Genomic DNA, 25,604 nt, shown 5'->3' on the forward strand with positions numbered 1-25,604 from the left:
ATTCGATGGCTAAAAACTAAATGTATTTGGTGGAAAAAATAAACACTTATATTTAGCGACCACAAGCAAATCGGTGGCTAAAAACTAAACAAATTTGGTGGCTGATTCGGTAACAAAAATAAACAATTATATTTAGCGACCAAAGAAAAATCGGTGGCTAAACAATAAACATATTTGGTGACTAACTCGGTGGCATAAAATAAGCAATAATAATTAGCGACTGAATTAAAATTGGTGGTGAAAAAATAAACATAATCGGTGGCTAATTCGGTCGCAGATATATTTTTCACAATTTATTCAAAACAGCCACCACTTTAGTGACCGGTGATTTTGTCACTCATGTTCAATCGCTGATTCAGTCGCAAAACTAACTAACATCATTAATAATTCAGTTGGTCGCTATTTCGATCGCAGATTTGACACTACAGGTATTCGGTGGCTATTTTGATTGCAAATTGCAACTACTTATTTTCAGTCACTAAATTCGGTAACTAAAGTGTTATTTTCTTGTAGTGATATTTCTAGTTAACTCAAAAGTAAATGTTTATTAAAAAATATATGAATTCTTTACAAAACTATAACATTATTATGAAATAAAAAGATAAAAGGATTGTAATCTACTTAAATTTGTATTTGGTAAATAAAATAATTATATACTCTAGAAAATGTTTAGATGTACTAACATAGAGTGTTGTTCTAGTTTAATTAATAGTATTAACTTGAAGGTGCAAATACACTTAAATTAAATATTTGGAAAACAAAATTAATGTTAGGAATGGTAATCAATCTTATTAATTCAAACATGTTATGAAGTGCAAAAATGAAACATGTATTCCTTTACCAAAATGAAGTAGAAGTTACAAGAATGCATTTTATTGTAGTGAAATGGGTGCACATTACCATCAACCAAACCATTGAAACACAATTAATCAGAAACACAGGCACAAATTGTCCATCAGTTAAAAACCCTACAATTTTTCCTAATCTGTCCATCAGTTCCCACCAAAACCCTAATTTTCCCCATCTTCACAATAGCATCAATGAAACTCCTTTGAAAAGCCGCACTGTTCCCAGCAAAAGCTGACACCAAGCTACTCGACAAAGGGTCCAAAGCCAATTGTTGATCAATAAAAAGCACACCCTTCTTCAAAACAATTTGATTGTAGAATTCATTGTCAAAAACCATCGACGTGTTTTGGTCCAGAAAAGTTGTTGGATCTCCATTTTTGGGCCTGCAAATCCGGCCCAACTTGGCCTGCAAACCAGGGTCCATGTTGGGGTCCTTGAGCCTGTCGCGAAAGAAACTACAGTGCGCCAAACCGACGGTGTGCGCTCCCAAGAGCGTGACCATTTCATCCAATGACATGCCGTTTGCGGCGAAGGTTTGCTGCACCACCGACACAGAGGAACGTGGCCCTGGCAGCGCCACGTCAGAAGCTCTCGACACGACGCTGTCACGTCTTCCCGTTGGGACGTCGTATCGGGGCCCACCTGCCATGGCCACGGAATCACGTGTGGCCAGGGTTATTATATCCGCGCATGAAACCGTTGAAGGGCACGCTGTTTCCAACGCTTTTTTTATTTCGTCTATTAGCTCGAACCCCCGAACGGTGCCGTTTGCTCCTGCGGCTTTCTCAGATTGGTTGCCCTTGCTTGAGTCTATTAATATGGACGCGTCACACCCCTGAAACACACATTGCAAATGGAATTCAATCACTCAAATTATAAAAATTAACTTCATCAACTGTGTACGCTATGGTTCCAAGGCTCTCGGTCAAAATTTTGTTGACTCTATCTTTTGAAAATGTGATTAAAGATCTACACAAAATTATTAACTTAATTTTATTGCATAAATTTAAATGTTAATCCCATAATTTATTTCAATTTCGATTTAATCTAATGTCAAAATAGATTATGATCTTATAAATTGATACACAAATTAAGATAAAAAGTATATATTAAACAATATTTATTACATGCATAAAACTCGTATCAAGTATTGATTTACTCGTATGTTTTAGACTTTAAAATCTTTCTACATATACACTACTTTACACTTGATAAAAAACCGATGATTTAGACATTATCAATCAACATCAACAGCAATTTAAAAAATCTAAAAGAGAAGATGGAGATCTTTGCAACCTTTTATAAAATCATGTATTTTAAATAAAAAAGGAAATAAAAAAATGTGTATTTACATTGGACAACTTAGTGATAAATTGACGCTTAAACTTTATTAAACCGATTCTTAAATCTTACATGTGAATGATACTGGCATAAACGTAATTATTGTACTTTTGTTTTTTCTTTTTATACTTTTTACCCATTAAACTACTAAATTGAAGTTTTTGTTGGAATAATATTAAGACATGTCTAAATTTTCAGAAATTAAAAAAGAGGCTATTTGTTCAATAAAAATTAGATGAGTTACATATATTATGATGAAACATAAATACGAATTAATGATAGAAAATAGATGATTTTCTTTTCTTTGAAATGAACCGAAAGTGGTGTATGTGGTAAAAGATAAAGTATGATGATTGAAGTAAAGTTTAGAAAGTAAAAAGGAAAGTGGTGTGAGTAGTTTAGTTTGGTCTTACTCTGACAAAGCAATCATGGAAGTGCATGCGAAGCAAGGCTGCAGTAATGGATCGATCACGGTTGAATCTCCTTTGAACAACTTGTCTAACAATTTCCTCTGCTCTGGGGCAGCTAGACCCATAGAACCCAACTCTCAGGTCACCAAAAGCAAAGGGAAAGACAAAGAACAAGATAAGAATGGTGGTGAAGTACTTCATTTTCTGTGTTAATTGTTAGTGTTCCTGGTGTGTCATAGAAACTCAACAAGCTTGGGTGTATATATAATATTGTGGCCACTGATAAAGATTCACAAGTCAAAGTTGTGCTAATACCGTTTTTGTTCTTTTGTTTTGTAAAAAGGGCACATGGATTTTGGAATGAATCTTTGAGAAACCGTGCCAGTAAAAAGATTAGTTGAGTTACGTGGTACTTGTTTTTTTAAATGCAAAAAGATAATTATAAAAAAACAAACTTTTTAAAATTTCATGGTACTGCCAACTGGCTAGCTTTTACGTAAATTATGAGATATATACAAACGCGGTTTTGAATACTGCACTTGTTTTATGGTGTCTTTAAATTAATGCACAACAATAGCTGCAATTTGTGATGCATATATGTTATGAACTACATATTTTTTTATTCATGCTTGATTTTTTTTTTCTTAATCATCTATTGTTTTTGTTTTATTGTTTTTTTAAGTGTGGGTGATTTAACATTTTATAAGACTTGCAAGGTAATGTATGACACAAGAAGAATATTTTTCGTTGAAATTCGATTTCACATTTTTATTCTCCACTTCCTTTTAATCTAACAAGAGATGTTGCACAAGAAACATTAATTGAAGAGGTTGCTTTTAAAGTATCACAAATTGTAATAAACCCTAGATAGTACTTCTTTTAAAAAAATAATACCCCTGATAGTACTTGCATAATTAAAGACATACATGCTAATGTACTTTAATCGGTCAGTAGTGGTTTAAAGTCACATGGTTTATGGATTTAGTTCTCAAATTTTAATGAATGAATGTCTCTCTCATCAAGAGAATAACAATATTGAACTTCAAACAAAAAAAAATCATCTATAGAAAGAAATCGTGTTTAATAAAGTCACTCATTTCAGCTTCGCTATTATTTTATTTATATTATTTTGAAAGCTTCAAAAAACAATATAAAGAGATAACAAAAATAAAAAAAAAATTCTTGTGGGGTGGGAATCCAAGGATAGAGAGATTGCATAGACTAAATGGGTAAAATTATGTAAATCAAAAGAAGAAGTTGGATTGGGGATAATAGATATTGAAAGGTTCAATTTGACACTGTTGACCAAATGGAAGTGATGGGCCGGGTACAAAATCAAGGACTTTTTGGAAGGAGGTTCTAGACTCTAGGTACGATTCATGGAGAAATTTAAACATGAACAATAGAGTTAAGGATGGGTGGTGATTGAGAGATGTTTGTAAAGCATGTCATTTAGTACAGTGAGAGAATTGGTTTGATAACAACATAGAATGGAGAGTAGGGCCTGGTGATAAAATCAAGTTTTGGGAAGACTATGGGTTAGTGGAACTCCTTTAGCAATTATGTTTCCTAGATTGTATGTTCTATCAAATACTAAGGACAAAACTATAGAGGAAATCGGTAAATGGTGGATGCTAGTTGATTTTGGAACTTCTCTTAGAGAAGGGAAAGGTTAATGTGAGAATCTATTCAAGAAGAGCAACTTAAGAAAACTTTTGTTTTATCAACAAAATAATTAAATTAATAAAAAGTACAAAGAGGTGTTTCAATCCATTTACAAAATAGGTACCATATCAACGTAAACATCAACGTTGTATCATTAAAAAAAATGGTAGACTCTTATTGTATGACATCTACCTTTATACACAAAATACTTGGAAAAATACAACTAGTTCCATTAAATTTTATAAATAGTAGATTAATTCATGGTATGCTGAAATTATAATCAATATGAATTTATTATTTGAATACCACCAATTTAGATATTGAAGTCTTAAGTTTGCATTTGTATATGAAATTGTTGTAGATGCATTGAAGAATAGATTTAATGCATCTTCCTTTGGAAACTATTGCAATAAACTTTGTAATTATTATCCCCTCTGGTACTTTGGACCCCATTCCAGACTATCAGTCCATAATTTGTTCAAGTTTGAGGTACTTCCTTGTTACTAGTTCTCTTAATGTTTTGCTCCTTTACATGACCATCCATTCCCTACAGAACCAACATGTAAAAGGTAATGTTAGGTTTTTTTATTTTTCATCCAGGTCCAGACTTTCAGTTGTGCCATGTGTAATACTTCTTCAACATCTTTAAAAACTATCCTATTCCTATGATCCCATATAGTCCAAATCAATGTAATAAACAATTCCATCCACACCAAATTTTTCTTTTGACTTAACTATAGAAGATGAAATTGTTGGAAATGAGTCAAAGACTTATTGTGTTGGACAAATTAAACTCCTATCCAACTACAACATATGTTCCATTTTGTAGATGCTAATTGAAGAGTAAAAAATAAATTATGAACAATTTCATCATATTTTTGGAAAAGAGGACATAATATACTTAAATTAATCACTCTCCTTACAAAATTCAACGTTGTGGGAAGTTTCCCTTTATAACCTTCCACACAAGGGTTTGAAAAATAGGTAATGCTTTGACAAATCAAAAGTGATTTGAATCATGGTTCATATTTGTGGAAGTGAGGAATGAGAGGCAGCGGAAGACATGATTGAAGTGTGAAGGAAACCTTGAAAATGAACAAGTGTTGGCAATGGTGTATGCGTGAAGAGGAAGTTGGTGAGACCAACCTTCCAAGAGTTTATTAGGCCTTCTAGGCTTGCAAACAAGAAGAGATTTGAGAGAGAATGATTTCTTTATTTAGAAAACTTCATTCACAATTATATCAAATCTAAGTACAAAATGTTTAAGCAAGGTATTTATAAGAAAAAGAGGTAGCTTGTTCCTCAAGCTACCTAATCCTAGGTAAGCTAGTTTAACCAACATGCCTTTTCAAAAGTATATCTACAAAATAAATTTTCTATTACAATTGTATTCTTCTTTATTTATCCAGATAGTGCTTTAGTCCCTTGTTTAGTGTGTATGGTGGCTTTGGATGGTATTCCATCAAAAAGGCTTTCAGATTAGTGATATTTTCATTCTTGTGCTATTTTGCAATATGGCATATGTTGATTTTACTGAGTAAATTCAATTCTTTTCTCCTAACCATGTCCATCTGTCCTGGTTGTCTATATACATATGCACATTATTTATTTCATTCATCAATTATTACCCTTGTGCCCTTTCTCATTAAAAATCTCTTCCTTCTCCATTGTAAAAATCATTCTCATTTACTTTTTATGACAAAATCTAAAAAATGATACTAGGGATGCATGGGTCTAGAAAGAGGATGAGGAACGTATATTGTTCCTGCCGGTTGACTAGATTGTCTTCGTGCGTAGCTACGAGCTGCGTATCAAGGACTCCTTTGTCTTCGTTCCTATCTTCACCCTTCGCCGTCGCTAATACCTGAAACAGAGAGACAAATGGGCGCTCTTGCGGCCGTTTGCACTCTGACGCTCAAGTCAGTAATGGCAGAAAACACCGTTGCACCTCCGTAACAGAACACCAAAGACACAATGCTCAGGGAAGCGCGTAACTGAATCGTAACTGAATTCTCTCTCGTGTTCTTAGATCACTTGTGTGTAAAGTGTCAAAAAAGGTAATGTTACCATCCTTTAGTTTGTTTACCTTTCCGGTGCTTCTGCCACGTGTCTTCTTCTGACTTAAGCGTAACTCTGTATGGGTGGCCTTACGACACTGTAACCCAACTTAGGGAAATCCCAGTGTGTAAGTCTCCCTTCTCAAAGTGCATCCTCTGCGGGGGGTGACAACGTGGGTGCCAACTCATGCGCCCAAGCCTCTAGTCACTCGCCCTGAGAGTGTTTCTGCCCTCCTCACGTGCCATGCATGCAAATTACCCCCTGGGACGTGGCCATCTCATGGGTCGTCTCTGTCTCAGTGGTTCTCTAACGATGGCGCGTACTGTCGCGTCCCCACGCCTCATGCTCGGATACGCCGTGAGGTGGACCTCTACCTACTAGTACTGGGGGTGTGGCTTAGAAACCACCTTTCTCTTCTAGTATTACTTTTTGGGGTACCGAGGCCAGAGGCCTCCACGCCCCTACTGTGCCGCCTCCTACTGTCACCTCCTCCACGGTCGTTCCTACCCGTGGGTATCGGGAGGTGGCACCACTCAGATGCAAGTGTTAGAATGGATGGCTTTAAACTAGAGGGGGGGTGAATTGTTTAAAGAGAATTTTCGCAAACTTTTAAAACAAGAATGAATTTATCTCAGGAAACAATTGATTCAGAAAAAACTATCGGTTGTTTCACAAAAACAATCGGTTGTTTATACCAGCAAACAACAAATAAAACTGAATTTAAAGAGTTAGAGATAGAGAGATTGTACACAGTTGTTTATACTGGTTCACTCCAAATCCAGAGCTACATCCAGTCTTCTCAGAAACCCTGAGGAAATCCACTAAGCAACCACACCTTGATCACTTACACAACAACCACGAGAATGACCTTGAACACCTCAAGAAACGCACTTTCAATCTTGATCCCCTCAAGGACACACAACCAATCTTAGCAAACACAGAAACGAAACTTGTCTTTACAGAGAATACAAGGATTACACTTGTTACATAAGATAATCTGAAATCAATACAAGCATAATCCTATTCCACAACTTTGATCAATCACACACTCTTAGCAATCTTAGCTCTTTGAAAAACTCAAAAACTCTTAGCAAAAGCTTGTCAAAGATCAATTGTCAAATATGTTTTTTTGAATATATTCAAAGATGTAGTTTGTTATCAAATCTTAACAAACTCTTAAATTGCATTAAAAGATTGGCCAAAGCATTTAATGACTGGAGCGTAAGCAGTTAAAACATTTAAAGCTCAGTCAAACAGAAAACAGTTTTTCTGTTATGGTCCCAAAACAAACAATCGGTTGTTTCCTCGAATCAATCGGTTGTTTTGGTACTTAACAATTCAACCATTTTAAAAACAGTTTTCAATCTTTTTCTCAAAACACCTAAGTACAAACAATCGGTTGTTTCGACAAAACAATCGGTTGTTTTAACTTAGTTTGAAAACATTTTACTTTCACAAAGATTGAGATTGCTTTCATGCATAGCTTCAACCCACTTCTCATCCTTGAGAGCTTCCTCTATTGACTTTGGTTCAATTTGAGAGACAAAAGTTGTGTGCCTGCAGAAGTTTGAGATGGAGCTACGTGTGGAGACACCTTCCTTTATCTGCCCTATGATGTTATCCACTGACAGATCTCTAGGAATCCTCCACTCCTTTCACTCAGTTGCAGAATTTCAATCGGTTGGTTCTGCGAATCAACCAGTTGTTTTTCTGCACAGATTTCCAGCTTCTCCAAACTGATGCTCTGTTCATCTTCTTCAGCACTGGTCTTTGGGATTTGATTGACTCTGCGATCTACCTCATCAAAGACAACGTGAACTGATTCTTCTACAGTCATCAACCTCTTGTTGTATACTCTATATGCATGACTTGTGAGTGAATAACCAATGAAGATACCACGGTCTGTTTTCTCATCAAACTTTCCCAAGTTTTCTTTTCCATTGTTGAGAACGAAACAGCTGCAGCCAAAGACTTTGAGGTGACTGATGTTAGGCTTCCTTCCATTGAAGAGTTCATATGGAGTTTTCTTCAAAATGGGCCTTATAAGCACCCTATTCATCACATAACAAGAGGTGCTCACTGCATCTGCCCAAAAATACTTAGGAAGTGATGATTCACTAAGCATTGTCCTTGCAAGCTCTTCAAGAGACATGTTCTTCCTTTCTACCACTCCATTTTGCTGTGGTGTTCTTGGAGCAGAGAAATTGTGCATAATTCCCAACTTCTCACAGAATTTGCTAAACTTTTCATTCTGAAATTCTCCTCCCTGATCACTCCTTATAGAACCTATGTTGTTGTTCTTTGTGTTTTGTAGTCTTCTTGCTAGCTTTTTGAATGCAGCAAAGGCATCACTCTTTGATTCCAAGAAAAGAGTCCAAGTGTACCTAGAAAAGTCATCAACAATAACAAGAGCATAATAATTTCCACCAAGACTCATAGTTCTTGAGGGTCCAAAGAGACCCATGTGAAGAAGTTCAAGAGGTCTCAAAGATGAAACAACATTTTTAATTTTGAAAGAACTTTTCACTTGTGATGTGATTCCAATAGCATAGAAGAGAAAGATTCTTGATCTTTTTAGGAATTAACTTGAATTGGACAATAGTTAGGCACTTTTCTTAGAATTGGATCAATGTTCTAAGTCAAGAACTCACCAAAACTAGCACCAAATCGAAAACTCATATGGAAGTTCCAATTATGATCAAATTGAACCGAAGAGAATGGAACAAAAGATAAGCAAACTGAATTATAAGTGTTGGAAATTAAACACACCGAACCAAATCAAACAAAAGGAAGAATAACTTGCTGGAAAATGGAAATAGCCGAACCAAAAAAGGCAAGAACAATTACGCTAGACATGAAAATGAAGAAGAAACAAAGCTAGAGAAAAGAACACTTATGGAGATGGAAGAGTAGGTGATTGATCACGCCACTTGGAGGATGGCTGCTCCAAGATTAGTGTGCTGCCGCCACTTGAGGACACCATGGATCCATCAAGATAAGACTAGAGAAGAAGGCTCAAAAGCTCTCCAATGCTCACTCAAAATTTGAGTATAGTTTCTTTACTCTAAATTCCAATCTGAAAAATACAAAGGGAGCACCTCTATTTATAGCCTAAGGTGCTGAAATGCAAGCTACACAAATTCAAAAACTCCCTCCTAAAGAGCTTCTAGAATCGACGCCAAAAACAATGCATGAGGAAGGTGTGACCTCTTCCTTCACTTTGGCACCTCCTATTCTACTCCTACACCTATCTACTAACGCACCCCCCCTCCTAAAGCTCCTAACTAAAGCCTAAAAGATGCTATAACAATAGAGGTTTCTAATGTTTCCCTCTAAGCACCTTCAACCAAAGAAATTACAAAAAGAGAAAATAATTGTCCCCTAGCTCCTAAAGCTTTGAACATGCTTCTTGTAACCCTTTGAGGTGGGCTTTGACCTCCATGGGCGTCTTCTATTTGTGCCTCTACCTCTTCTTGATCTTGTTGATTGGCCTCCATGTCCACTTGAGCTTGATCTCCATCAACTTGTTTCCCTTTTTGGCATGCTTCACAAATGTGATCCCTCTCAAACTTGAGTTTTGGCAGCCCAATCACAAGATCCTCTGAAATTAGCTTGTTCAAATGATTCATGTGAATATGAACAATTCTTCTAAGCCAAAGCCAAGATTCATCTTGCTTGGATAGAAGACATCCAATTGAACATGGTGAAGAGATATCTAGAAGATACACATTATTAACTCTCTTACCTACCAACATTACCTCTTTGGTGTTGGGTAGACAGATTTCACATGTGTTTGTCTTGAACATCACTTGATACCCCTTGTCACATAGTTGGCTAATGCTCAGCATATTATGCTTTAGGCCTTCAACAAAAAGTACATCATGGATTACCAAGATGTTCTCATCTCCTATGGATCCTCTCCCGAGAATTCTTCCTTTGTTGTTGTCTCCATAAGTGACATGTCTCTCTTGCTTGAAGGAGATACTCAAGAACTTTGATTTGTCCCCTGTCATATGCTTGGAGCATCCACTATCCAAGTACCATAGTTGCTTGCTCTCCTCCAAGATTTCCTACAAAAGAAATTTTCAAGTACAAAGATTTGGTCCCCTTATGAATATGGATCCATCTGGTTTATACTTATCAATTAAAGCTTTATTTCCCTCAGGAATCCACTTCATAAGTCCTTTAGGAACAACATGTTTTCTGATTTTATAGAACCTCACAGAATAACCTCTTTTCATGCAATAGAAGCATGTAACAATCGGTTCTTTCGATGGTCCAATCGATTGTTTTTCTGGAATTTTCGAAAAAGATTTTGAAAATCTATCTTGTTTGTTTTGTGGATTAAAACCCAATCCAGATTTTCCAAAAACACAGTTTTGAGATGCTAGAACTCTCTCAAAGTTGGATTGGCCTTTAGAAAGCTTATCCACTGTTTTAACAAGATAGTGGACATTCTTTTCAAGATTTTCACAATTTTCACAAACTAGAGTATCACACTTGCAAGAGGAGTTTTTGTAAATGATTTCCAGATTTTCAAAATCTGTTTTTGAATTTTCTAAATCCTCTTCCAGTGCCTTTACTCTGTTTTCAAGCCAGCTGTTCTTTTCTTTTAACCGATTGTTCAAGAGAGCCAATCGGTTGGCTTCTTCATGTGTTTCTCGAAAGGCTTGAAGCAATTGACCATAATTTTCAGAGTTTGAGGAGTTTGATGAACTTACACTACTTGAGTCATCCTCCCTTCTGGCCATGAAGCAAAGATTGAGGCTTTTCTTATTTTGCCTTCTTTTCCTTCTTGCTTGACTCTTTGTCATTGCTTCCTTTGGTTCATGAGCAGCCTTGAGAGTCTCCCACATATCCTTGGCAGTTTTGCACTTTGATATCCTGAAAAATTCATTAGTATCTAGTGCAAAAGCTATAATGTTTTGGGCAGACCAATCAAGTTGGGTCATCTTACATTCATCATTTGTCCATTTGGACAAAGGTTTTGCAATGAAAGAATTATCCTTTTTGAACTTTGGAATGTAAGGACCATTCTCAATTGAATCCCAAATTCTTTGATCAATAGATTCAATAAAGATTTTCATTCTTGCTTCCCAAAACTTATAATTCAATCCACAGAATAAAGGTGGTTTGTAGATTGAAGCACCTGCCTCAAAAGATAGTTTTCCAGCCATAGAAAAAAGATTTTTGATCAACTTGAATAACTTTCAAGAACCAAGCTCTTGATGCCAATTGTTAGAATGGATGGCTTTAAACTAGAGGGGGGTGAATTGTTTAAAGAGAATTTTCGCAAACTTTTAAAACAAGAATGAATTTATCTCAGGAAACAATTGATTCAGAAATTCAGTTCGCCAAAACAACAAGCAAAAGCTGCAGTACCAGAAAAAACAATCGGTTGTTTCACAAAAACAATCGGTTGTTTATACCAGCAAACAACAAATAAAACTGAATTTAAAGAGTTAGAGATAGAGAGATTGTATACAGTTGTTTATACTGGTTCACTCCAAATCCAAAGCTACATCCAGTCTTCTCAGAAACCCTGAGGAAATCCACTAAGCAACCACACCTTGATCACTTACACAACAACCACGAGAATGACCTTGAACACCTCAAGAAACACACTCTCCTTGGTCAACACATCTACACCAAGATTGTTGATCTTGATCCCCTCAAGGACACACAACCAATCTTAGCAAACACAGAAACGAAACTTGTCTTTACAGAGAATACAAGGATTACACTTGTTACAGAAGATAATCTGAAATCAATACAAGCATAATCCTATTCCACAACTTTGATCAATCACACACTCTTAGCAATCTTAGCTCTTTGAAAAACTCAAAAACTCTTAGCAAAAACTTGTCAAAGATCAATTGTCAAATATGTTTTTTTGAATATATTCAAAGATGTAGTTTGTTATCAAATCTTAACAAACTCTTGAATTGCTTTAAAAGATTGGTCAAAGCATTTAATGACTAGAGCGTATGCAGTTAAAACATTTAAAGCTCAGTCAAACAGAAAACAGTTTTTCTGTTATGGTCCCAAAACAAACAATCGGTTGTTTCCTCGAATCAATCGGTTGTTTTGGTACTTAACAGTTCAACCATTTTAAAAACAATTTTCAATCTTTTTCTCAAAACACCTAAGTACAAACAATCGGTTGTTTTGACAAAACAATCGGTTGTTTTAACTTAGTTTGAAAACATTTTACTTTCACAAAGATTGAGATTGCTAATGCTTTAGATTTAATCAAAGGGTGGATTATAACATATAAACTACCCCAGAACTAAGCTAAACCAGCACAGCAACACCAAGCACAGCAGAGGCTTCAACATTCTTCAAAGGATTTGGATTCTTCAAAGCTTGAACACCACTTGGTTCAACAACAAACACTTCTTGGTCCGAACCCAGCCAACGCTTGAGGTCGGTCAACACCCGAGGTTGGTCAACGCTCGAGGCCTGGTCGACTCCCTTTCTCACCTCATGGCGCCCCTGATGGGTCCTACCAAGTGTTTGACTTTGGTCTAACGCCCGAGGACGGGTCGGTACATATATATTCAGTGAGGTCTACTTATGACATGTTGCTATGCAATTTCCTTGGTAAAAGTAATTGTTTATTTAAGTTCTTATGGAGCTGGAAGGTTCTCCCTAGTGCGCTTCGCTTTGGGTGGAGAGTGATTTTGGACAAGATTCCAGCAAGGGTTAATTTAGTGCAAAGAGGGATGCAGCTGGATAATATGTTTATGTGCATCATGTAAGGAAAAATATGAGACAACCTCCAACTTGATCCCAACCTGCAAAATAATATGGGACAAATGTCATAGGTGGATGGGGTTAGCTCAATGAAACATAATAAGCTTAAGAATGATTTTCAACACTTTTACCCAATGAACCAAAATGAAAAACAAAACATAATTTGAAAGAGTCTATGGATAGCAATTTTATGGGGCATATGGAATCATTGGAATTCGGTCATATTTAGGCAAGGAAAATGGATGCAAAGGAAATATAATGCGCACAACAAAATGATTCATCATAAATTAAACATAAACATGAAGGCAGTACCTTTTTCATATTCAGATTTGTGCCTTAGCATAATGCAATGTTTAAAAGCACTGTAATATTATTTTATGTAGCCTCTGGTGTATTAAAATACAGTATTCTAACTAAAATGGTTCAAAATTGAGATGAGAGTGATTTGGTTGGTACTAGCGTTATTCATTTAGGGAGTGTATTGCTAAAGGTTGATAACTATCTTATTCTCTGTATGAACCTTTGAATTTTGACATATGTTGCACGAAGGTACACTACAACAAAATGTAAATTAACGTTAGCCATTAACAGATGCTAAGAGACGAAAAATGACGCATAAATGTTGGCTATGCGTCGACTACCTAACGGATGCTAAATCATGAAAGAAAAATGTGTTTGTGTTGACTTTAAAATGGGACACAATGGCATGAGCTTTTGCATCGGCTACGCCAACACATAAATAAGCATATAGGGAAAAAATCTAGCATGAATAGAAAGCTAAAAAATTCTCAACTTGATTCCTAAATCATTAAGATATCAATTCAAATATCAATTTTAAATGAGAACTTAATTCAAATTAAGCATAAAATTGTAATTGCAAATTAAATTTGAACAAAGAGTTATTTAATAAGTTCATGTTTGTTCAAATAAGCTACCAATCGAACATAAATTTCAAAATCCAACAAGAAAACAAAAAGACCAAATAAATCCAATAAACTCACCTTCAACCAAGTTCACATATAGAATTCAGCTTCACTTGAGCCAAAAACCATCAGACACAATGGTGAGAGGAAGAGGAGGAGAAGCAAAGACCACCGTGGAGGAGAAGATAAGCCATTGCAAACACGAAGGAGGAAGAACTGAGATGAAGAAGAAGCTCAATCCGAGATAATCATGTAGGACAACGCAGGTTCCGACAGAACAAGATGAGGCAACTTGCGAAGGCAGTGGTGGATGACAAAGTACACAGAGGAGAACCGCGGTGCCAGGGTTGGGAATTTGGGGAAAATGAAATGCACAAGGGGGAAATGGCAAGTGCGGGATATAATATCAATTTTGCGTTGGCCAAGCCGACGCTAATATCAGATCAATTTTGTGTCAGCCAAGCCAATGATAAAGTCGATGCTAACTATACACAAATATTAAAAGATTTAATTTCTTATGTCGCACAAGCCGACACGTGTTATTTTTATCAATTTTTTTATTAACATCAGTTTAGAGTGGGCTTGACCCACGCTACTTCTTTTGTGTCCACTTATTGTGGGTTTGGCCGACGCTATTTGCGTCCATCTTTTGGCCAACGCAAATCCTTGGTAGCTAATCAACGTTTTTCTTGTAGTGGTGGAAGTGCTCTCTATGCAAGTACTATGGAAAAAGGATTCTGAAATAAATATAGCTAAATGAAAACAAGGAAAGCTAAATTTATATACAGTAAGAAGAGTACAATGAAGGAATTTGTGTTAAAGAAAACTAGATGGTGACGAGCAAGACCAAATGTAATTGTTAAATCAAGGGAGGAAGCTTAAGTAGAGAAACATGCAAACATCCCTATCATCCATGCTCCTGAAATTTATCACGGTGGAAACTATAAAAGCAACACCACTCTTTATTGGTAATCTAACATCTTTTTCGTGAGGGCCAGTATTTTGACAAAAGTTGTGCCAACACAACTCTGAACTAGTTCAACTATGTTATAAGATAAATAATACCCGCCTCACTTATATTGTCTTTATATAGTTGTATTTAATCTATAATAGAAATAGAGGGAGAGATTAGAAAGTTGTTGGGAGGTTTAAAGCTATACAATATCTTATTAGTGCAGTAACGTGTCACTTTTGTGGGACTAATGCCTATAGGGTGATATATGGGCTATAATGACATATAACCCAACAATTTTTGTAATAAGGTTGGAACATCCCTTAAATGCTCTAATTTTAATTCATTATTCTTTATTGACAAAAAAATGACTAATTTATAACTATTCAAATATGTTAATTAATGAAATAAAAAAAATAATTAAATTAGTTGTTCATATATGTTTAAGTAAATATATTGTAGGTAAATTATTGAGGAATCAACAAAGAAGAAATAAATAAAGGAATGTAGTTAATTTATGGAATGAACTTAGAGTGGTGAATTATAGGCAAGAAGTGTTAATGAAGCAAAAATCAAGGGTCAAATGATTAGAAAAAGGTGATTCTAATACTAGATATTTCCATTCAACCATTAATCGAAGAAAAATCAGGAATAAGATTAAAGGAATAAATATAGATAGTGGACTATATATATAAGATAATAGTCAAAGTATTATACAACTACATTGAAATCTAACATAATTTATATTACAAAATCTACATTCATTAAAGGTAGAGGACTATTAGATAGTGTTTTAGTTCTCAATAAGCTTGTATAGGAGGTGAGATGCAAAAGAAAGAAATGTTTATTAGTTAAAGTGGACGATGAAAAAACCTATGATTTGGTTAAATGTGAGTTTTTCTATTATATGTTGGAGGCTAGGTTTTTGCACTAAAGGAAATAGATGATATATGGAGTCATCCACTATCTATTTTGGTTAATGTTAATCAAACCTAGGATTTTAAACCAACAAAGTGGCTTGTTGGCCCTTTTCTTATTTCTGATAGTGGCAAAAGATCTAGCTAGAGTTGTGAGACAAGAAATTAAAAAATATATGTTAGAATGAGTTATGGTGGGGAACATAGATATAAAGGTTAATATGTTTTAGTTTTCAAATGATACATTGTTTTTATGCAAACTAAAAATTCAAAATATATTTGTAGCTAAAAGCATACTTAGATGCTTAGATGCTTTGAGCTTTCATTCAATATTATAGTTAACTTTTGTAAAAAAATGATTGAAGGTTTAACATTGGGGAGGATGAACTGAAGAGGTTCTAAATTTTTTTGAATTGTTGTTAATGCCACTAATTGTTTAACTATTTAGGTATGAGTGTTGGGGAATCCAAGGAAACAACAATACTGGCAATCCATCTAGAATAAAAGCAAGAACAAATTAACAAGATGGAAAGGTAGGGTCTTGTCCTTTGTACATCAAGTGTGTCTCGTGAAATCTATCTTTATAACCCTACCCATATAATACATGTTCTCTTTACGACACCATCTTGTATTTGTGAAGTGATCAAGAAAATACAAAGGAAAATTTAATAGGGTTGGGGATGTTAGGACAAAAGATAACTGGGTTAAATGGGCATACATATGTAAATCTATGGATAAGGAAGGATTGGAGATTAAAGACATCAAGTTTTTTTTATCAGAAAAGAATAAATATATTAATTGGAGCATTTAAGGGATGCTCCAACCCGTATGCAAGAAATCAAGAGAGACACGTGTCTCTATCAAAACACAAAAAAACCAACACCTAGAGGATGTTGTTTAATGTAGCCTTAGTAGAAAAATGGAAATGGAGATTAGGAATAGAAAGCAAGGGATTATTTAAAAATATCGTAGAGTCAAAGTATGGGTCATGGAGGAAATTGAATTATACAAAGAGTACAAAGGGGAAGTCATGATGATGGAGATACCTACATGATCTATCTAGAGCTGGAGAAGAAAAGAGCTAGTTTGAGGAAAGTGTGGCTTGGAGAGTAGAATCTAAAAATAGGATAAAGTTCTGGGAGGATATATGGCTTAGAGAGGGGCCACTTGTGTACAAAATACCTTAGAATGTACGCTAATGCAGTTTTGAGCTAAGCAACACTAAAGTGTTAGAATTAGAGAGCTAAACAAGAGGGGAGATGAATTGTTTATGAAATATTTTCACAAGTATTGAAGGTAGAGTGAAAAGTTATGAAGAATCAATCAATTGAAAATTTTGTTCAACCAATAAAAAACTGTTTTATGTTTGATTCCAGAAAACCAATAACAAGGCTGAATACGAGGCCCTAAAGGTGATTCCAACGACTTCCTATGGATCCTCTCTGTCGATGGGTCCTCCAATTTGCAAGGGAGCAGAGTCGGCATCATCCTAGAACGATCGAATGGCATCCTAATCGAGAATTCCCTCAAATTCGCATTTAAAGCAAACAATAACAAGGCTGATTACGAGGCCCTAATAGCGGGAATGTTGTTGGCAAAGGAATTGGGAGCTCACTATTTTCTAGCAAAGAACGATTCAATGCTCATAACAGGGCATGTATCCGGTGAATAGCAAGCAAAAGATCCACAGTTAGCCTCTTACCTCGTTTAGCCGAACCTTAAGGTCGGACTAACTCAGTGATCTTGTCTTCTACATATCGTTTTAGTCGAACCCTAAGGTCAGACTAATCGGGTAACATTATTCTCTACACATCGTTTAGCTGAACCCTAAAATCAGACTAACTTGGTGATGTCGTCTTCTACTATTATTTTAGTTGAACCCTGAGTTCGAATACCTTGATAACGTTATTCTCAACACATCGTTCTAGCCGAACCCTGAGGGTCAGACTTACTTGACGAAATTGTTTACACATATTGGTTTGAACGAACCCTAAGGTCGGACCAACTATGCAACATCACTATCTGCATATCAAATTGAAAAACAACGAAAGACGAATCAACTCGAAGACACCAAACAACTCGGTTGACCATAGAATGGAAACTCAATGCTAAAAGACATCCCTATTGTCTTATTTTGTCTGGGCGCTCTAGTAGTACACCAGGAAAAATCATTGACACATGAAAAGGCATAACTAAGGAGGTTATAAGTTTAAAAATATACAAAAATGTTGAACAATAAACATTGACCGAATTGAAATGTCAAATATACATATAAGGGTCAAACATTGTTCATAGATTTGGGAATTGGTAAGAATAATTAAGACTCCCCAATAAGTTTCCCATCAACCACCACTTTGCATGGGCTCAACTCAGAAAAAGCCACCAAGGGGTGAACAATGGTTGTTTATTCCATGGCGGCCTCAAAGCCGACGGCCGACGACATATGACTGGGTCACATAATCTTTTAGTGTGTCAATCATCTTCTAGAGTTCGGCTTCTTTACGAGCCATCTCCTATTCCCGGTCTCCCATTTTCTTCTCCAACATATTAACCTTATTAGCTAAATCGGTTTTCTCTCTGGTCAGAACATGCCCTTCCTGAGTCTTGGTAACCAACTCCAAGCGTAAGCGATTGACCTCTACGGTCTCAGCTTGAAGGTGCTCATTCTCCTTTTGAAGTTGGGCAATCTGTTGAGTTTTCTTGCCTTTAGTTCTCTTATGCTCTTCCACCCCGATGTTAGACAAAGACACTAGCGCAATAGCTTGGCCGAGCAAACTTTCAACGTCGTGGCGGAGTCGGTCTTCATCACAAATCTTTAGCCTTGCTACATCATCTTCTAGTAAGAAGCATAATCTATTATGGGCTGAGATGTCAAAACTCGGATCCCACATCTCTTTCCTTTCGAGCTTCCAACAACTTCACATTCTTGGATTGTCAGAGCATTTTGGGTAGTAGCTCGGCCATTCGAGTATGAGTGTTCTGAAGGAATTGGTAGTTCCGATCTCCTTCTCTTAAAAACTAACGCAGAAGTAGTACGTTCATTCTGCTTGGAATGAACGTGAACGACGCCAGTTGGGGCACTCTCATTCGTTACTAAATTAACCTTGGTCGCCCTCATCCGCCTCGCACGTTCGGCCAACTCGGTCTTGTTGATCGAGGAAAGCATGTTCTCCACAAAACAAACAAAAAGGCTTAAAAATCTAAACATCTTTGAAAAGCTTAAGCTAGAAAGGGTGTATACCAATGTAAGCTTTGAGAGAACCCAATAGGTATTCTCTTGTCAAAAGCATCTATGTGTCAAAAAAAAAATTTGAGGCTCTCCAGGAATTCGCAAATACGCCGCTCCCTTGGGACAAGTTTTCGAGACGTCGAACACACTAGAAGCAAGGGTTGGGCGACTAATACAAGGGAAAACCATCTAACAAAGATGGGTCACTGACCGAGGCACGAACTTTTATAAATCGGCCTTTAAAGTTTTTGTAAGACGATTGGAAGAGAGTGAGTAGACCTCTTCTAGGAACACCATTTAAAGAAGCCCAAAGTTGTACACCAGAGTGTTTAAACTAAAAAATAAAATAAAAGAATACTTCCACAGTCGACAAGATTCCGAGATGGGTGCACAAAATAACAAAATCTCGGATTAATGCCCAGCTGTTCGGATGCAGCTGGGCAGTAGCCGTGTTAAGCTCGGTCAACAACTCTTTTTAAAAAGCTGAGAGAGGATGACACAACATGACTTTGGTGAAAAAGGTGGTATAAAAGAAACAAAAAGGCCCATCAGGGTCTGATGTCTCATCACAACACACCGGTCCGTCCTCTCTACATACTACTACCTTCACTAAGTTTTCGTCTTTTTTACTTAAACCCCCCAACTCCCTTAACTCTCTAATCTTTAAACGAGTGGTATAAATAGAGGTTTCGTTTAGAAGTTCTCTTTTGGCCTAAGGGTAAGTAGAGGCATAATCCATCTTTAAAAGCAACTAAAACATACACAACAATAAAGTACGAAGCATAGTTTAGAAAAAAAAATAAAAATAAATATATATATATATATATATAACAAACCAATTGAATCATAATGAAGAGTATTGTCCAAACGAAATCAAAGCCATTGCCCAAAAGGAGATATGTATGATGAAACATACCTGATTTTTGATGGTTTGCAGTGGAGCAAGGTGGCACTCTGAAGGCAAGAGAAAGTTTTCTTTTCTTTGATAATTCTATGCAAGCGTAACAAGTAAAATGAGGAAGAAACAAGTTTTTAATCTTTTCAAAGGGAAAGTTAAAACGACAGTGTTTCTCAACCGTTGATGGCATAACACATGTACGTACTATAATTAGTGGGACGAAACCGTCCCATCAGGTGACACTTCAAAATTTTTGAACCAACCACCCTCAAAACCAAATGTCTTTTCAAAACTGGCATAGGTAAGCCTCTTCGCCTCGTCCTTCTCGGTTCGAGGGTGGGAGGCTATGTACCGGACCCGAGCACTTAAACATGTCTTTTTGGACCTACTTAATTTAAAGCCCAAAATAGATAACTAGGCCCATATAAAAACATGCCCAATGGCACCAAAAGGGAGTCAACCCTAACAACTGGCGAACACATTAAAAGGTAGTGACAAATGTAAAAACAACTAAATGGATAACTGAACCAGTTAGTCATAGATATTCATTCTAAATCCTACTAAAATAAACAATTAGAGATAATGCTTTGACCACTCCCACCATAAATTTCAAAAGTCAACAACAAAATGAAAATACCAAATAAATAGATTAAACTCACCTTCTACAAAGTTCAAATATGGAATTCAGCTCCACCAAGATACATGTTTAAGTTCAATCTTTCAATCCCAAAACTCAATCCTAGTAACTGGAATATTGTGTTCAAATTAAGAAAATGAAAAGAAAAAATGAACGAACAGAGCACAAACTGTGGGAAGAAGCAAAATCATTCACTGGTTGGTGCACACTTGTGAGGATAAGATGGGAGGAGGAGTACGACACAAATGATTTGGGGAAGAACCCCATTGGAGACAACAACCACTAGACACAATGATGGTAGGAGGAAGAAGCGAAGGAGCCCAGACCACCGTGAAACAGAAGAGAAGTCGTCACGAACACAGAGGAGGAAGACCCGAGACGTCCGCGTAGGAGAAGGAAGAGCCTAGTTTGAGAAGATCGTGAAAGACGACACAAGTTGTGGTGGACCAGGAGGAGGCGACACATTGCGGAGGTGGAAAATGATGGTAGAGCACGCAGTGGAGGAGAGCCGCAACGCTCTAGGGTTGGAATGGGAAAATGAAACGCGTAAGGAAAAAATGGCCAAAACAAGATATAATATTAATGTTACGTCGACCAAGTCGATACTAATATCCTATTAATCTAATATTAGTTTTGCATCAGTGAAGTTGACGCATACTAATAAATAGTAAAATTTGTAAATTTCCTATAACTAATTAAATAACCTAAAAAAAATCAAATTATAACCTAATTTAATTAAATTTTTTCTTAAATAATTATTTATTAAATTATATATATAAAAATATATATCTTTTATTACATTATTACAACCTCCACATATCAAAATTGTATCATCATCAAAATCTTACTCTTTCTTCGTTTTTACTTTTAATTCCAAAATCCTAGTGACTAGTAAAAAGTTAGTTATAATCAATCTTAGTGATTTGTATTTTTATATGTACTACACAATACATTACAATCATTCTACCATCTACAACTTTTTTATTATTATATTGACCAATACTCGTTTCTCGGTACTATTTTTGTGTGCTTGGTTCTTTGAGGTATGAGAGGTCAGCTCGGTCAATGAACCTAGATTGACCCGCGCAGATGGCCCCTTTCAGGAAAGGCCCAGGGCACACATTAGGGTCGTTCCCAATAGTAATTTATAGGTACACCTGCTTTTAGATATATTTGGGGGTAGTAAATATAATATTGTTATATTTTAGACGTTTGTTGTGAATATATGAGATATTTCCCATTGCATACTTTCTGTTGCATATCTGTTACACGGGGCTAGTTGCTGTAATTCTATCAAAATAGGGTTATGCGGAGGTAACAGAAGGGGGACTGCGGGTGGTACCTGAAGATCACTGGTGACCATGACAGGTAGTTTTTCTGTTACAGGTAAAAAATTAATATGCTAGGAATATTTTTGGTTAAGATTGTATTATCTTCAAGGAGAATGGTTGCATGTTGCATGTGCGAAAATGAAAGAAGAGTGAGTCTCCTGGTAAAGAGAGGCTATTTTTTGCACACTAAATTGAGAGTTGCTATTTTCGGTGAGCTCTTACTGACTTGATCGTCAGAGTGTAATCAACAAGTAGGGCGCCCTCTATCACAACGGAGCCACAATTCAGTGCAACAGGGAGACACGATTCAATATCCAACGGAGGTAGATCCAAGAAGAGGCATTCAACCCAATCAATCGGCGGGAGAGTCAACCGGCAAGAACATTTGGCGCCCACCGTAGGGCCCGCTAAAACCTGATCCCATCCACAGTTTGTTCAAGCTCGTAGACGGAGATGAGGAACGCAAGGAAAGTACCAGTGGTACAAGAAGGTGCAGGCGAGGCTCCCACATTGCAGCAACTTATGGAGACCATCAGGGCCCTCCAAGAAGCCAATGAACAGTCTAGAAAGGAGCAAGAGAAATTACGAGAGGAGCTACGCAAAACCAATGAGGATTTGCGACGAGACCAACGTATCACAGGACAAAGAGAGACGAACCCGCCTGAGAGAGACTGCCTCGAGCCTTTCTCGCAGGCTATCATGGACGAGCCGGTGCCTGCGCACTATGTGGCACCAAAGATTACCTTAACAGGGGTAGAAGACCCCGAAAGTCACCTCACTGCGTTCAATGCCCAGATGATAATCTCGGGTGGCGCAGACGCAGTGCGATGCAAGATGTGCATGGGCACCTTCACAAGCACAACCATAGAGTGGTTTAGTGGACTCCCAGATGGCCATGTTACCTCTTTTGCTCAGTTCGCCAAGCTATTCCGAGAGCAGTTTTATGCAAACCGGGTCAAACCCCTCGTGCTGTATGATCTCTTCAATTTGCGCCAGAGGGAAGGGGAGACGTTGAAAGATTACCTGAACCGATTTGGGCTCTCACTGCGACACTCCGGACCCACGAAGAAAATGTCATGGTGTCCGCTTTCGAGCAGGGGGTCGTTCTGGGACCGTTTTATGACTCCCTTATCAGAAATTCGGCTGAAACCATTTCTGAAATTAGACGAAGAGCTATCACCCACATCAATACTGAAGAAGTAGTGGTAGCTAGGAACAATGGTTCGCATTCTCGGCTGGCTAAACCTAGAGAGGAAAGTAAGGCTTCTCGGCCTATGAGGGTTAACGAAACCTCGGCTGGGAAGAAGGGAGAAGCAAGACATCACCCCTACAGGAAAGGAGAGTCCAAAGAAAGAAGCAAAGAGGAGGAAGTCCGCCCCAAATTCCGCATATCGTACAAAAAATTGATAGCTATACCCGCAGTGGCCGAGAAGTTGAGGTTTTCCCAAAAGACTGATAGGAACTTAGGAGGAAGAAAAGACATCTAGTGTGAGTTTCACAAGAGATTTGGCATGGTATCGAGCGATGCATGACCTTAGGCTACCATCAATTAAATTTTATATACAAGTACTTTTTTATCAATTTTGACACATGACCCTATCCATATATGTATAAAGTACTTTTTTTTTTACAAAGCTAAAAAATAAATCAAATAAATTATCATGTTATTAAAAATTTAATAAAATAACACACATTTATTATCTTCAATAACAAATAAAATGAAAATTTTATATATATGTATATATATAAATTTCATAATAAAATATTAAATAAATTTATCTTGTTTTAATAATTTAAAATGAGGATATACGTGAAAATTGGACTCTTCTCTTCATTTAAGAAGAGTTTGGATTAAGCAAAATTTAATTAATTAATAATGTAAACTTTTCAGCATATGTTCATACAAAACACTATGTAAATTTATAAGAGGAAATTTAAAATGTTTATATCAACAAATTATCACACAACTCATTATTATATAAAAAATTAAACAAATTAACTCAACAAATTTTAACAATTGATAACAACAACACAAATTTAATTGTCACTTTATATATAATTTCAATTTTCAATTAGGATTTAATTATACTCTTCATATTAAAAGTCATTAACAAAACAAGGTTTTACCTTCTCTTTCTTTTCCTAGATTTGTTTTCAGATATCACCACAATAATTCGTTTTTTATTTCTAAATTTTTAAAATTAATTGTTGACATTAAATAGTTAATGTCAAATTACCATCTCTAAAATATGTATAGTATCTTATTTATTTATTTTTCAATTATTATTTTTCTATTTTTCATTTCTTTCTTAACCTTTTTCAAATATTTTTTTAAAATAATTTTAATATTAACACTCCTTATTTAATTATATCAAATAGCAATCCTACATAAACTTACTTTTAACACCTTAATCTACTTGATAACTAAATTATTTCAATTAAAATCATCGACAAAATTTAAATGTTTTATCTCCTAAAAAATATTATTTATATATAAAATTTACATTTTATTAAAAAATTATAATTATAAAAATAAATAAAAAATATTTCTAACTTTCGGCATCGATCAAGCTGACACAATTGTCTAAATTGATGCATTTGTAAAAATTATAAAAATATTTTTTGAACCAAACATCGATTAGATTTGACGATATATTATCAACAAATATAAACAAACTATTATTTCTCCACACATGTTATTTTTTTTCCGATTAGTGGCCGGTTTTGAGTGGACTTATCCACGTTATCTTTGGATCCACTTGTGTGGATTTTACTGATGTTATTGGGTAATCTTTTGACTGATGCTAATCTCTTGTAACTAATGAATATTTTTTAGTGTAATTTAATTAATATAGTGATTAATTATTTTTTTTATTTTTAAAATTAATTTTTATTTACTAATTTTTTTTATAATAAATATAATGTATGTATAAACGTAATAGGAGTATGAGTTACTTTTACGTTAGAACTATAATTTTTTTTTATAAACCAATAACTAATTTAACTTTATTTATTTATTATTACTAATTATTTTTTTACCAATTTGTAAAAGTTTTTGAAAAAAATTAAAAGTTTGATATTCTCTTTTTATTGCAGTATGTTCTGCGTTGATCTCCACGGTCAATGAAAAAAAGATTAATGCATATATATACTTGTATTGATTACAAAATGTCGTTGTTGATCACAGTCTGTAAAGTCGTTGTTGGAAGAAAAAAATACAAATAAATGTCCTAGCAAACTCTCAAAAGTTTTAAAATAATTCGAAAAATCATGAATTTTGAAATCCATAAAAGAGAAGTGGAGAAAAAAACACAGTTTTTGCACTTGATAAAAAATACTAATTTCAATTAGGTCAACAATAATTTTAAAATATTAGTAGTATCAACTATGATCAATTTATACTATAAGGGTATGCCACTGTCTGATTAATGTTGTTTCCTTTGTTTTGTTCTCTGTGCAGTCTTTGAATTCTACTCTCTTTTCTGTTGCGTTGGTCAGAGGGTATATTCAGTATATCACAGTTATTCTTTTCTTCTCTGAAATAACAATGGTGGCTTACGCAACGGGGAGGGGCAGAGATGGAGTGTCGGAAGGTGATGACTCCTCAACCTTCTTCTTCTCAAACATCCCACAAGGGT

General features: G+C 35.8%; 1 protein-coding gene across 1 annotated transcript; it reads right to left on the reverse strand.

Moving 5' to 3' along the window:
- Positions 1 to 805: 805 nt before the first annotated feature.
- On the reverse strand, positions 806 to 2,850 carry LOC137813806 (peroxidase 44). Its single transcript, XM_068616237.2, has 2 exons — positions 2,604 to 2,850; positions 806 to 1,684 (listed from the first exon to the last, which is right to left on the reverse strand). Exons 1-2 carry the CDS (start codon positions 2,799 to 2,801, stop codon positions 956 to 958), a joined length of 927 nt encoding a protein of 308 aa, XP_068472338.1. The 5' UTR covers positions 2,802 to 2,850; the 3' UTR covers positions 806 to 955.
- Positions 2,851 to 25,604: the final 22,754 nt, after the last annotated feature.

Source organism: Phaseolus vulgaris, chromosome 1, assembly GCF_051622355.1.
Source record: "Phaseolus vulgaris cultivar YP4 chromosome 1, ASM5162235v1, whole genome shotgun sequence".
Classification (NCBI taxonomy): domain Eukaryota; kingdom Viridiplantae; phylum Streptophyta; class Magnoliopsida; order Fabales; family Fabaceae; genus Phaseolus; species Phaseolus vulgaris.

Coding starts and splice junctions, on each gene's coding strand:
- LOC137813806 (XM_068616237.2), bottom strand. CDS start 2,801: ATGAAGTACTTCACCACCATTCTTATCTTGTTCTTTGTCTTTCCCTTT. Junction 1,685..2,603: donor TCCATGATTGCTTTGTCAGA/GTAAGACCAAAC, acceptor TGTGTGTTTCAG/GGGTGTGACGCGTCCATATT.